Here is a 13191-nt window from a genome sequence, read left to right on the forward strand (position 1 = left end):
AATGAATCGTTCAATTGAACTAGTTCGTTCATGAACTATAAACGAACTATAAATCCAGTTATATGTTAACTTACTGTAACGTAAACTTGTACTGTACGACACGGTGCTTGACACTAATTTCCTTCAATGAACGAAACGATTGTCAAACGCCGCATTTGTTTACCTTTTTACTTCCTTCACAATAAAACACAAATTAATTAATTTAATGAATTTCCGCATGAAGTTTGTTTAATAAACACTTTAAAATGACATCTATTATTAAATTACACACGGTTTCGGGTGCCATGGACGAGACACCGCCTTGCTATATCCTACAAATCGATGAGGTAAAAATTATGCTTGACTGTGGCTGGGATGAAAAGTTCGACGCAAATTTCATAAAGGAAGTTAAGAGGTAGGAATAGTAACAGAATATGCTCCAAGCAACTAATAATCTGCTTTTCTTCCTTTTTATCAGACATGTTCATAGTATAGATGCTGTCCTGCTATCCCATCCAGATGTCTATCATTTGGGTGCTCTGCCATATCTGGTTGGAAAACTGGGTTTGAATTGTCCGATTTATGCCACCATACCTGTACATAAAATGGGACAAATGTTTATGTACGACCTGTACATGTCGCATTTTAATATGTATGATTTCGATTTGTTTTCCCTGGACGATGTGGATGCCGCCTTTGATAAAATTATACAATTGAAATACAATCAAACTGTATCGTTGAAAGGTAAAGCCTATGGAATTGCAATTACGCCACTGCCGGCTGGTCACATGATTGGTGGTACGATATGGAAAATTCTTAAAGTGGGCGAGGAGGATATTGTTTATGCCACGGATTTTAATCACAAAAAAGAACGTCACCTGAACGGCTGTGAATTAGAACGGTTGCAAAGGCCTTCATTGCTAATAACAGATGCATTTAATGCCTTGTATCAGCAGGCAAGACGGCGGGCCCGTGATGAAAAATTGATGACCAACATTCTGCAAACTTTGCGTGGAAATGGCAATGTTTTAATTGCTGTCGATACTGCGGGAAGAGTTTTAGAATTGGCACATATGTTGGATCAGTTGTGGAAAAATAAGGAATCCGGTCTTATGGCCTATACATTGGCTTTATTGAATAATTTCTCCTATAATGTTATTGAATTTGCCAAATCTCAAATTGAATGGATGAGTGATAAGCTGATGAAGACATTTGAGGGTGCCCGCAATAATCCTTTTCAATTTAAACACATGCAATTGTGTCATAACTTGGCGGAATTAGCTTTACTGCCAGGACCAAAGGTGGTGTTGGCCAGTGAACCGGATATGGAAAGTGGTTACACGAGAGATCTGTTTGTACAGTGGGCTGGTAATCCCAATAACAGCATTATTTTTACCTCAAGGTGAGAAAGATGAGATTTTAGAAATTTCAATTTAACGGAAATTTTTGAATTTTTTTATTTTTAGGACATCCCAGGGAACATTGGCCATGGATTTGGTAGACAACCACACTCCTGGTCGTAAAATAGAGTTAGATATACGACGTAGAGTTGAATTGGAGGGCGCCGAACTGGAAGAATATCTGCGAATACAGGGTGAAAAAGTCAACCGTTTAATAGTCAAACAAGATGTCGATGAGGAAAGTAGTTCGGATTCCGATGATGACATAGAAATGAGTATAATTACAGGCAAACATGATATTGTTATAAGACCCGAGGGAAAACAACATACCGGCTTTTTTAAATCCAATAAACGGCACCATGTTATGTTTCCCTTTCACGAGGAGAAAATCAAATGTGATGAATATGGGGAGATAATAAATTTAGATGACTATCGTATAGCTGATGTGGGCTATGATGTAAATATGGAAGAATCGAATAAGGAAAATGTTAAAAAAGAAGATATCAAGGGTGAAAAATCCACAACAGATGATGATGTTCAGCTGTTGGAAAAGCCCACCAAATGTATTGTACAACGTAAAACGATAGAAATTAATGCCCAAATACAGCGCATAGATTTTGAGGGACGTTCGGATGGAGAATCTATGTTGAAGATTTTATCACAGTTGCGTCCCCGGCGTGTGATTGTGGTGCATGGTGTAGAGGAGGCCACAATGGCTGTGGCCAGACATTGTGAACAAAATATTGGTGCGAGAGTATTTGCACCACACAAGGGAGAGGTAAGGGGCATAATATCAAAACTCTTTATATTATAATTAAATTTTGACCAACCTTTTTCCATTCCAGACTGTTGATGTTACCACCGAGACACACATTTACCAAGTCCGTTTAACAGAAGGCCTTGTTGCCCAGCTGCAATTCCAAAAGGGTAAAGACGCCGAAGTGGCATGGATTGATGCTCGCATAGGTGTGCGTACCCAGGCCATTGATGCTCCTGCCACCAACCAGAATAATGAAGGCGACACTGATGTTACTGAAACCTCATCGGACGAGAGAACACTTACCCTCGAGTCACTGGAAACTGATGAGATTCCCGTACATAATTCTGTTTTAATTAATGAGTTGAAATTGTCGGACTTTAAACAGGTCCTTATGCGTAATAATATTAATTCGGAATTTTCTGGTGGTGTTCTATGGTGCTGTAATGGTTCATTGGCATTGCGACGTATTGACACGGGCAAAGTGACCATGGAAGGCTGTCTCTCTGAAGAATATTATAAAATTCGTGAACTGTTATATGAACAATATGCTATTGTGTAATATAGGCAGAAAGAGCTGTGTATTTTAGAACAAAAATTTAAATTCTTGTTTAATTTAATCGACTGGAGTTTCTAAACCAAGCATAGTCGAAACGGGGTTTAAGCCTGATTATTTTGAAAAGCAAATAGAAGTAGTCATCCCAAATAAAAACGCCAACCCTCCTAGTTAGTCTTTATTTTATTTAGGAAATTTTGAAAATCTACTTCAATTTCAAATCCCTATCTCAGCTTTTAAATGCTTTACCTAATTAATTGCGTGCTGCGTGTGCGTTAAAAAAAAAATACATGTATTTGTTTTTGTTGTCAATTTGAAATATGTACATGTATTTTGTTTTTTCGAACGCACACGCAACGCGCAATTAATTAGGTAAAGCCTTCAAAGGTAACGCTCATGGTAGAACAATATAAGGTAAAAGCAATAACCAGCTGACTGAACTGGGCTGTAAAGTGTCAAATTCTATACGGAATTTTATATACTTATTTCTATGTTCGATGCATGGCAGAACTACCAGGTAGTGGTATCACACCAGCTGATCGAATATGAAAAGTCAAATGCCTTTATAAAAAAATTATTTTTGTTGTAATTTCCCCAACAACATAAAGAAAGTTTTGACATAACATATTCAAAAATTTACGATGCCACTACCTGGGTAATTGTGCCATGGTTCGATGCATGGCACGATTACCAAGGTAGTGGCATCGTAAAATTTTGAATACGTTATGTCAAAATTTTCTTTATGTTGTTGGGGAAATTACAACAAAAATATTTTTTTATAAAGGGATTTGACTTTTCATTTTCGATGGTGTGATACCACTACCTGGGTAATTGTGCCATGGTTCGATGTATATTAGGGATATATATCTTTTGAGGAAAAATATATCATACAGAAAAAAACTATTCCCCGTAAAGACTTTTTCATATCAATATGTAACCTCTTCTTCGCACACAGTAACACCGCTTATAGAAGCAGTATAATATTTGTTAATATGTGTGGTATTTTGTTGAAATTTGAAAAAAAAACCCTAATAAACATGTGCATCTTTGATTTCAAAATCAAAAGTTTGAAACAGCTTCTCCTTTTCAATGAATTTTTAGCGACCCCAAACATTTTTGCAAGAATTCTACTTTCTGCGTAAATATATCCATTTAGTGGAAGGATATAGATACTTTCAAATTGAAAATGTAACGATTTTTCATTCATGTTTCTTAAAATATTCAATCAAATGTGAAAAAATATTAGTTTTATAAATTTGAATAATTTATATACATTTCCTTGTTTTGTTTACATGTAGAGTTGACACTAATGCTTGGTTTACATTTACGAAATCCACTCGATTTCAACTGTCAAATCCATAGGTTTAACGTCAAATGAAATCCAGATGAGATTTCATTTGACGTTTAAGCTATGGAGTTGACAGTTGAAATCGAGTGGATTTCCTAAATGTAAACATAGCATAACATTACAAACAAAAACGAATTCCTATGTGGTTGTTGTTGAGTTGTATTTGTTGTAGTATTTACTCTACCTTCTTTGTTCTACCATGGGTATTAGTACGGTTACACAAGAGTTTTTGCTGGGTTAACCCACTTCGAGAAGATTTATTTGACGTTTGCGCTATGGAATTGACATTTGAAATCCAAACCCACTGGGTTAATCCGGTTAAGTGTAACCGGGGTATTAGAGCCTTTAGCCGGGTTAGGTCATGTTTATATTATAGCCTTTTTTATAAGGATTTATTTGACATATAAAAAATGGGATTGTCATTTGAAACCCAGTGGGTTTGTTAAATCCGGTTATGGGAACGAAAAAATTACAAATATTGTAAAAATTCTAGCTGAAATGTCGCCGTATCTGGAAATCGGATGCCAGCAGCCACGATGCCAGATCAGCTAAAGTTTTCAAGAAGAAGATGAGAGAATGACATTTTTGTTTTCACTGTCTTAAGTTTCTGTACAACTTTTGCTATTTTTGGAACACCTTTCTAGCAATAATATTCTGGAGCATAGCTGAAGTGAATTGTATACTTTACTCCATTTAGCACTTTTAACATAAACAGTGAAGTTGTAAATTCCATATGTTTTTGATAAACGGACTAACTATGCCTATACATCTACCTTTATTATTGCACCATTCCACTTGACGTTTTAAGCCATGGCTGCAGGGTTGTATTTTTCAGCGATTTTCAACCCTGGCCTACCTCTACTTTAGCTTTGTTCCTTTACTTTTTTAATAGTAAGGATGGTAAAAGAGAACCGTGTCGAAATTGCCCTCTCATGAACATTTTTACCAGAAAAGTAAAGGAACGGAAAAATGGTTAGATCTGGCAGCAATGTCAAAAAGGAACATAAAAAATCAATTTTCGTCTTTTATTTCACAGTTTTTAATTTAGTTTTATTAGCGTACGACTTTTTTCTGTTTTTTTTTTTTTTTTTTTTTTTTTTTTTTGCCATGTAAATCGTTTGATTTTGTTTTTTTTTTTTAATATCGTCTTTAATAATAATTTGTAAAAAAAAGAAATATAACAAGAACCACATAATTACATAAATAACAAATATCTCCTTTTTGGTAGTGATTGATACAAAAATCCTCAACATTTTTTAGAAATGCATACACAAATAATCTAATTCATTTACAATTTTGCATTTGGAGCTGTACCCGAAATTTTATAAACATATTGGTGGGCATGATCGTAATGCCAAGTTTACACTTACGCTCCAAAATCCACTGGATTTCACGAAATCCTGAAATACACCCTGGTGTTTACACTAATTTTTTTCTTGATTTCAAACATATCACAATAATCAAGGTAGATGCAAATGCGCAGCTGATCGAACATGAATTTTCGAAAAAAAGTTGTTGTAAATTGAATTAATCATCAAAAAATTACGACAATATAGAACTTTACTGCTTTATTTCGAAAATGATCGTAAAATTATCTATATATCGTATTAATTGTTTATAATACTAAGAAATGAAAAACTAAAAAATGATTTTATCGTTGAGACATTATAATAATAATTTTTGATAGATAAAAGTTGTGTTCAGAAACTGCAAAATATTACTACTTGCTGTATTTTCCCCGTTTAGTGCTAGAAATACGTTCCAGTACTCCGAAATCTAGCAAGACTTGCACTTGTTTTTGAATAAAAGCCTCTTCTCCTGTTCTCTGCTATAAAAATTTGGCCAAGTAAAAACTAGCAGCATGTTTTTTGGCATCTGAACACGATGGCTGATCGCAATTTTTTGCAATTTCCGTCATTTTTTCGTTCCCGTATTTTTTAAGAAATTTGTATGGGGAAGCAATTTTTGACAATTCGGTCTATTTTCTAACATTACCATTAAAAAAAAGTACGGGAACATAATGAAAATAGCATTGTAACAATGTAATTTAATATTTTTTCACATTGTTTACAAATTTTGATATTAACATATTTTGTTCCAGCAATTCGCACATCTACCTTGTTTATTGTGATACGTGAAAAGTGTTGCAACTTTTGGTACTTTTTTAGGCAAAAGCAAGGTTGTATATCATGTGTACTGTGATTTCGATGTTGATTTCGCTGAAATCACGAAATGAGATGATTTCATTTTTGTATGCGAAATCATGATAAATTTTGCATGATTCCGCGCGAAATCACGAAACGCCTTCGAAATCACGAAAAGACGCCGAATGTAAACCAAACATAATGCGGATTGCATGCGGCACGAACACGTTTTAACCAGGCACGAATTTTGGGATGTTTAATGCGTACATCATAATCAGCCATACGCGTTTGTTCAATTTCACAAGCTGCAAAAATATCAGCCACTGTCATTTGATTGCCACAACCATACATTTTCTATAATAGCCAAATTCATTTCCATTTGGGCTTTTAAATTTTCCACCTTTTCGGCGGAAGGTTTTTGTCCGGTCATGAGGGGATCTAACCATACAGTACGGAAATACAGGGCACATGTAATACGCAATGTAATGTGTTGCCATTCCAAGAATTCATCTACACGTGCCTGTTCAACAAAATATTTGGGATACAAATATTCGGGAATTTTTCCCTTAGCACTGAGGTATCTCAGTACAGCAATACTCTCCGCCAATTTGAAACCATCATCAATTATGCATGGGACTCTCTGGAAACGATTGATATTTGTTTTGAAGTCTTCACTTAAATGTTCACCATTCCTCAGGGCTACTGGACAATCTTCAAATTGTACTCCACTCATTTTTAGAATAATATACAAAGCCCTGGAAGGCTGTGACATCAAATCATAGAAATATTTTAAAGACATATTGTGGAGTTTTGCCAGTTGACTTGACGACTGTTTTAAGAGTATATCCCAACTATACTTTTTCGTCCATTTTCTTTTTCATTGTGAAATAATCGTCAAACAAAAGTCGAAAAATTAGTTCTGCCATTTTTTACCTGCAGAAATTTTGCTGGTAGCCTGTGGTAGAAGAGAAAGCCATTTTCGCTCTCTCTCCACTCGCACTCTCTTAAAGATTGCTTCCAGTTTTGCCACTTTTCGTGGTTAAGGAACGCTTTGCAGGTTAAAAATGGTAACAAATGGTAAAAATGGTAACCTCAGATAAGTAAAGGAACACAGCTTTTATTGTACCATGGTTTAAGCAATGGAATTGACAGTTTAAATCGAGTGGATTTCGTAAATGTAAACTTACTATAAGTGAGATATTAATTGAAATCTTTTGAAAACAAAAGAACATGAAGAATAACAACATATGCGAACGGAAAACCAAAATAAATCCATCATTTTCATTCATAATTTTACAACTGTTTTTACAGCTGTCAGAACACCTACATCACATAGGCAAGTTTTGGGGTTTTGACAACCAATACATGAACTCAACTGTCCTGTCATGTGCCATTATCTAGGCGTTTATACAAGACAGTTTGTCTTCAAAACTACTGTGAAGTGAATTCATAGAAAAAGATGTAAGTTAACAATAAAAGACTTCTTCGTCTTTTGGTGAGCTTAAAAAAACTGTTTCTTTATTGAAATCCAAAAACTTATTCTACTTAAACTACTTAAGTTATAAAAGACAAAAAGTGCTGACACCATGATCACGCCACTAGACGTAACACGACTCCATCAATGTAGCCTAGCAAGCACACAACACAGCCAAGCAAGCAACAATGTTGTTTGTTAGTTCGGCAGGGATGTGCTAACTACCCCCTCACTTAAGTGGAGGCCGTCCTCGGTCTTCTTTATAGCCATTGCTACGGCAGATTTAAATCTTTGTTGTTCTCTTATCTTTGTCCTACGTTTGACGAGGCACAATATGAAATGGAGTATTCCGATACTCATAAAAACAACACCGCCAACTAAAATTGGTCGCATTCTTGCATCTTTTTCAAGGTCGCCAATATATTGTAAGTTTTGCAAGTTCATCTGATGGATAGATGACAAACTTAAAATTTCACTGTGGTTGTTTATAATAATTGAGGGGAATGATGGTGTTCCTGGTTTCCGCACATCAATGTTGTTTCTATTTACGAATAGTGTACCATTGACAGTCACATTTTTTTCAAAGGTTATGAGGAATGTGCCGTTTATGTTTCTTACATTTTCGGTTGCTTCTTTCACTTCTGCAATAGCGTCATTGACAATGATAATTCCATCGTCGATTTCTGCCACTTTATCAAGATTATTGCTTTGCGTATTACAGTGTGCTGATTCACCCGATATGAGTTGTTGAGCGCAGGTTTCGCTTGGCATAAGTTGACAATAGGTTGAAGATATTGTTTGCTTGCAATTTGTTGCTGAATACGTCTTGCCTTCGCAGTCTACTACAGTGTTGGTGTCAGCGAATTGGATAATTTTATTATCGTGAGGTACTGGGAATAAAGAAATTTTCTGACATGTTCTTATTGGAATAGGATATTTAATGATAAAATACAAACAATATTCATTTGATATTACTTTTACTTTAGACAAAGACATTAGTTCTGATATGGTGAAATCTGTGTGTTGCTCATTGCTCTGATTTTTTATAAATATTTTTAAATCGTCCTGGTCCAAAACTGTTGGATTTACAATATTTATTTTAGCTAAAGTTACGGATAAAATTATATTTTGTAGTTCCATAACTATCATCCGATTTCTGGCCGTTAAAATTTCAAATAGATTTACGGTATCAATTTGTTCCTTTCTACGAGTCCTTAGAATCGTGTTTACAGCGTTTGTTAATTTCTCGATTTCAATTTGTATTTTTGTATTTATTTCTATCTGTCTATTGTTGGAGTCTACAAGTTGTTTTTCGATTAATTTTGCTTCTTCCCAATCATCTGCATCTGGTGTACCCGCAATGACCTTAAGTGCTTTGCCTATCAAATTAATGCTTCTTGCATGCCGATGATGTATGGTGAGGGTTGTTAAAAGAGTATCAATATGCAATAAATCGGATTCTAATATCTTTTTTTACATGAGTCAACGTTAGTATGAAAAGAAATTGTAGTAACAGCCTAGGTAAAAAACAAAAGCAGAAAAAAACATTTTATCAATATAAACTAAAATTTATCTGAGGTTGTCCTTATGGACCACCCTCCCCTTTATTAGGACAGTTGTCCCCAAATCTGCTTCGACAGTAGCTTCTTCATAAAGTGGTGTCATTTTATTTCCAAGTCTACGATTATTCCTAACAAAGACTTTATCCCCCACATTGTAAACTTTGTCATGACGACTTTTATTAAAGTAATGTAACTGCCTGTTTTGCGCGTTAGAGATTCGCTCTTTAATCTTTTGTTTTACCTCAGAGGGTGCAGAATGTATCGTATCAATAGGTCTTTCATTCGTGACAGAATGAATTGTTCGGTTGTATTCTATAGTTGATTGTAAGATGAGTTCGACGGTATCCTCGATCTTCCTTTCTATTTTCAAGCATCTTGCGATTTCGGCAAGAGTGCTATGAAATCTCTCTACCTGCCCATTTGAGGTGCTGTGTAGAGGAGGTGAATTGACAATATCTACATTAAACCTGTTTTTCAGAATTGATCTGATAGTCTCAGAGTTAAAGGACCTCTCATTATCACAGTAGACAACTTTGGTATTTGGAAAAATATTCATTAATTGGAGAATTGGTTCTTTTACGTCTAGAATCGTTCTGGACGCTATTGGCTGTACCACAGCGAATTTTGAGAATTTATCCACACAAGTTAAGAAATAGTTTTTATCAGTTGAATAAATATCAATATGTAGAATTTCACCGGAATAAGAAGGAACCTTTGTTTCTCCTATAACGTGTTTTTCTGGATGCCGATTGTATTTTGCTTTTGAACATGTCTTGCAGTTGGCAACAACCTCATTCGCTATTTTCACCATTTTGGGGAAATAGTAGTCTGAAAGGATTTGCTTAACATTCTCTTGGGCTGCCCGATGAGCTCTATTGTGTTCACTTACGACAATTTCTCTCTGGTCGCATTGGTTGAAAATGTCAGAGACAAATTTACTACAAAATCGGAACTTCGTTGAAGGGAACATTCTAATCAAATCGTGTTGAATGTGGGCCAACACAGGTAGGCCGCAATGAATAGCATTGACAACTTCAGTGTTGACTGCATCAACAATTTTGGCCAATATTTCGTTTTTATCTCTATATTGTACAATATGTCTCGTTTTGTTTCCGAAAAGTATAAAATTTCGAGTGGTGGGAAATTCCGACTCTTCCAGAATGATTTGGTTGCGAAAACAATTGACCGGTTTGTCTGAGCTTTCCATAGTGTAAGTGAATGACTCTTCACTATGGACTGTTGCCATGTCTGACGAATTATCGTTCTCCAACGCATGGACAAGTTGCCTTGATAGCGCATCTGCAACTTGATTTTCTTTTCCTGACTTATAATACAAGTTTGCATTATGTTCATCGATGAAAGCTTTCCAGCGCTTAATTTTTGCATTCGGATTACGATCCGAAACTGCATATGTCAAAGGTTGATGGTCAGTGAAGATGTTAAGAGTCTTCACACCATAGAGGTAATGTCTTAATGTTTTAAGAGCCCAGACTATTCCTAAAAGCTCCCTTTCGTTTGTTGCGAAATGCAACTCTTTATCCGACAATGCTCTAGAAATCATAGTGATTGGTCTTCCCTCTTGGGATAGGACAGCACCTAAACCATGTGCTGATGCATCAGTGGTAAGGTCGAACGGTTTTTTATAGTCAGGGTACATCAACATGACGTCCTCCGAAGATAGAATATTTTTCAGTTTGTGAAATGCATCCAGTTGGAAGGCGTTAAGATTGACTACAACCTTTTTGGATTTGGTTGCAGGAATTTTACCGTTTTCTCCTTTTAAAATATCAGTTAAAGGTTTTGCAATTTTGGCAAAGTCCTTGATAAAACATCTGTAATAATTTGCTAACCCAAGAAACGATCTTAGTGCGAACAACGTCGTTGGTTCTGGGAAATTTTGTATTGCACTTATCTTTGATGGTGCGGTTTTTATACCTTCTTTGGATACGACAAAGCCAAGGTATTCAACTTCAGATTTAAAAAAATTTGATTTTTCGACAGAGACTCTCATGTTTGCATCGAGCAGTTTCCTAAGAACACAGTCGATATGTTTTACATGATCCTCTTTGGTTTCTGAAAAAACAATAACGTCATCAACATAAACGTAACATGTTTTGCCTATTTCATCTCTTAGTATGTCATCTATCGCTCTTTGAAACATACTAGGAGCATTCTTTAGTCCAAATGGGAGACGGCAAAACTCGTACTTTCCGTTATTTACAGAAAATGCCGTTTTTTCCCTATCTCTTTCCGCGAGTTCAATTTGATGAAACCCGGATTTCAGATCTAAAGTGGTAAAGTACTTTGCTTTACCTAAATTTGATAATATCATTGTTACGTTCGGAACGGGATATTTATCACTAATTGTTTTGGCATTAAGCTTCCGAAAATCTATAACGAGACGTTTGTTTCGGTTGCCTAGATTATCGACACCTTTTTTGTCGACTACCCATACTGGGCTATTAAATGGTGACCTTGAAGGTCGAATTATACCATCTGCCAATAATTTTTTTATTTCTGAATTTACGAATTCAGATACACCCATTGGGTATGGATATAGTTTAGAATAAATAGGTTCTTCGTTCTCCATGTTAATGGTAGCAACGATATTTGTATTATAAGGTAGTGCTTCTTTAGGATCAGCAAAAACCTTTATTCGTTTTTTTAACATTTTCTGAAAATCCGCCTTAATTGCGAAAGGCACATCAATTTTATCGACGTCTATAAAATTAAAGGCCTGCGTACATAAGCTGCTTTGCCTGATTGCCTTGCTTACCTGCTTCATTTCTGACGTAATAAAAATAATAGAATAAAGACGAAATTTTGAACTGGGTTGCCATCAGTTGGAAATTGGGTCGGCCTTCTTTGTTCTTTTATTTTTTATTGAAGCAGCAAAGCAAGGCAATCAGGCAAAGCAGCTTATGTACGCAGGCCTTAACATCTTTACATTCAAAAAATTCAATTAGTTCAGAGCCAGAATTATGTAGGATAAATCCTTTTTTTAAATCAATGTTTGCATTGATTTTCTTTAATAGGTCTAAGCCCACAATTCCATCAAATGTTGTTAGAGTTGGCAAAATGAAGAATGTAGAGTTCATGCCGAATAAATTTACAAAACATTTTTGTTTAATAGGAGTTTGTCCGTTGACAGAGTGAACTGAAAAAGGAGTACTTACGGGAATTATATGCTTCAGTTCATTGAGAGGTTTTATATAATTTTTTGAAGCACCAGTGTCAATTAAAAGGCGTATTGGTTTCCCTGCTATCGTCCGCCTTATGAACGGTAGTAGGGACCTGCCTCTAAAAAAATTTACATAGTCACGGTCTTCATTTACTTCATCGTTTATGTCTCCACATTCGGATTGAGCTATGTCACAATAGTGTCCCGCCTGCTCTTCTCCTGAATGGGATTCTGGAATCATATTATTCACTTTTTGAAATTTTGGGCCCGTACTCCGGCCAGACCCAGCTTGACGCTTAAATGGTTGTCTGTGAGAAGTTTTACCGTTACCATAATTGGTCGGTTGTCTGAATTTAGACGAAGTTGGGTCCAAGTCCATGTCCTCTATTTGATCTCTAGCTTGTAAATTAGCATCACCACCATTTTCGTAATGTGGATTTTTCTGTTTATGATAGTTTTGTTGTTTATAGTTCCAACCACTATCAGACGGTTTTCTTGGCTGAATTTTTTTTGAGGTTTCAGACCTTAACTTTTTTTCATCATTCCTATTATATGCCAGAATCGCTGTACGTACAGCGGATTCTATTAATGCAGTCATTTCTTCACTGTTCATATTGTCTTTTCAAACAAAAAATTGTTACGACTATAACAAGATCTAAATCACTGTGTTTGTTTTTTTTTTTTTTTTTTTTTTTTTTTGGCACAAAGATAAAAATGTTTTAAACACGCACTACACTTTGTTTTTTCTTAAATATTAAGTTCTTAATACCACCAGTTTTGGACACAATTT

At 35.4% G+C, this 13191-nt stretch overlaps 1 protein-coding gene and 1 pseudogene across 1 annotated transcript; one reads left to right on the forward strand and one right to left on the reverse strand.

The window, feature by feature from the left end:
- Positions 1–75: 75 nt before the first annotated feature.
- Cpsf100 (cleavage and polyadenylation specificity factor subunit 2) lies at positions 76–2734 on the forward strand. The gene is made up of 4 exons (XM_073971610.1): positions 76–394; positions 458–1381; positions 1446–2157; positions 2225–2734. The coding sequence occupies exons 1-4, from the start codon at positions 246–248 to the stop codon at positions 2696–2698; spliced, it is 2259 nt and encodes a 752-aa protein (XP_073827711.1). The 5' UTR covers positions 76–245; the 3' UTR covers positions 2699–2734.
- A 1850-nt stretch (positions 2735–4584) lies between these two features.
- LOC141395230 (glutathione S-transferase theta-1-like) lies at positions 4585–7018 on the reverse strand (annotated as a pseudogene).
- Between the last annotated feature and the right edge of the window lie 6173 nt (positions 7019–13191).

This window comes from Musca autumnalis, unplaced genomic scaffold, assembly GCF_047663935.1.
Source record: "Musca autumnalis isolate F117 unplaced genomic scaffold, ASM4766393v1 scaffold_1, whole genome shotgun sequence".
Lineage (NCBI taxonomy): Eukaryota > Metazoa > Arthropoda > Insecta > Diptera > Muscidae > Musca > Musca autumnalis.

Excerpts from the sequence above, each read along its gene's own strand:
- Cpsf100 (XM_073971610.1), top strand. The coding sequence starts at position 246 with ATGACATCTATTATTAAATTACACACGGTTTCGGGTGCCATGGACGAG. Across the intron at positions 1,382-1,445 it reads AGCATTATTTTTACCTCAAG|GACATCCCAGGGAACATTGG; the intron begins GTGAGAAAGATG and ends TTTTATTTTTAG. Across the intron at positions 2,158-2,224 it reads TTGCACCACACAAGGGAGAG|ACTGTTGATGTTACCACCGA; the intron begins GTAAGGGGCATA and ends TTTCCATTCCAG.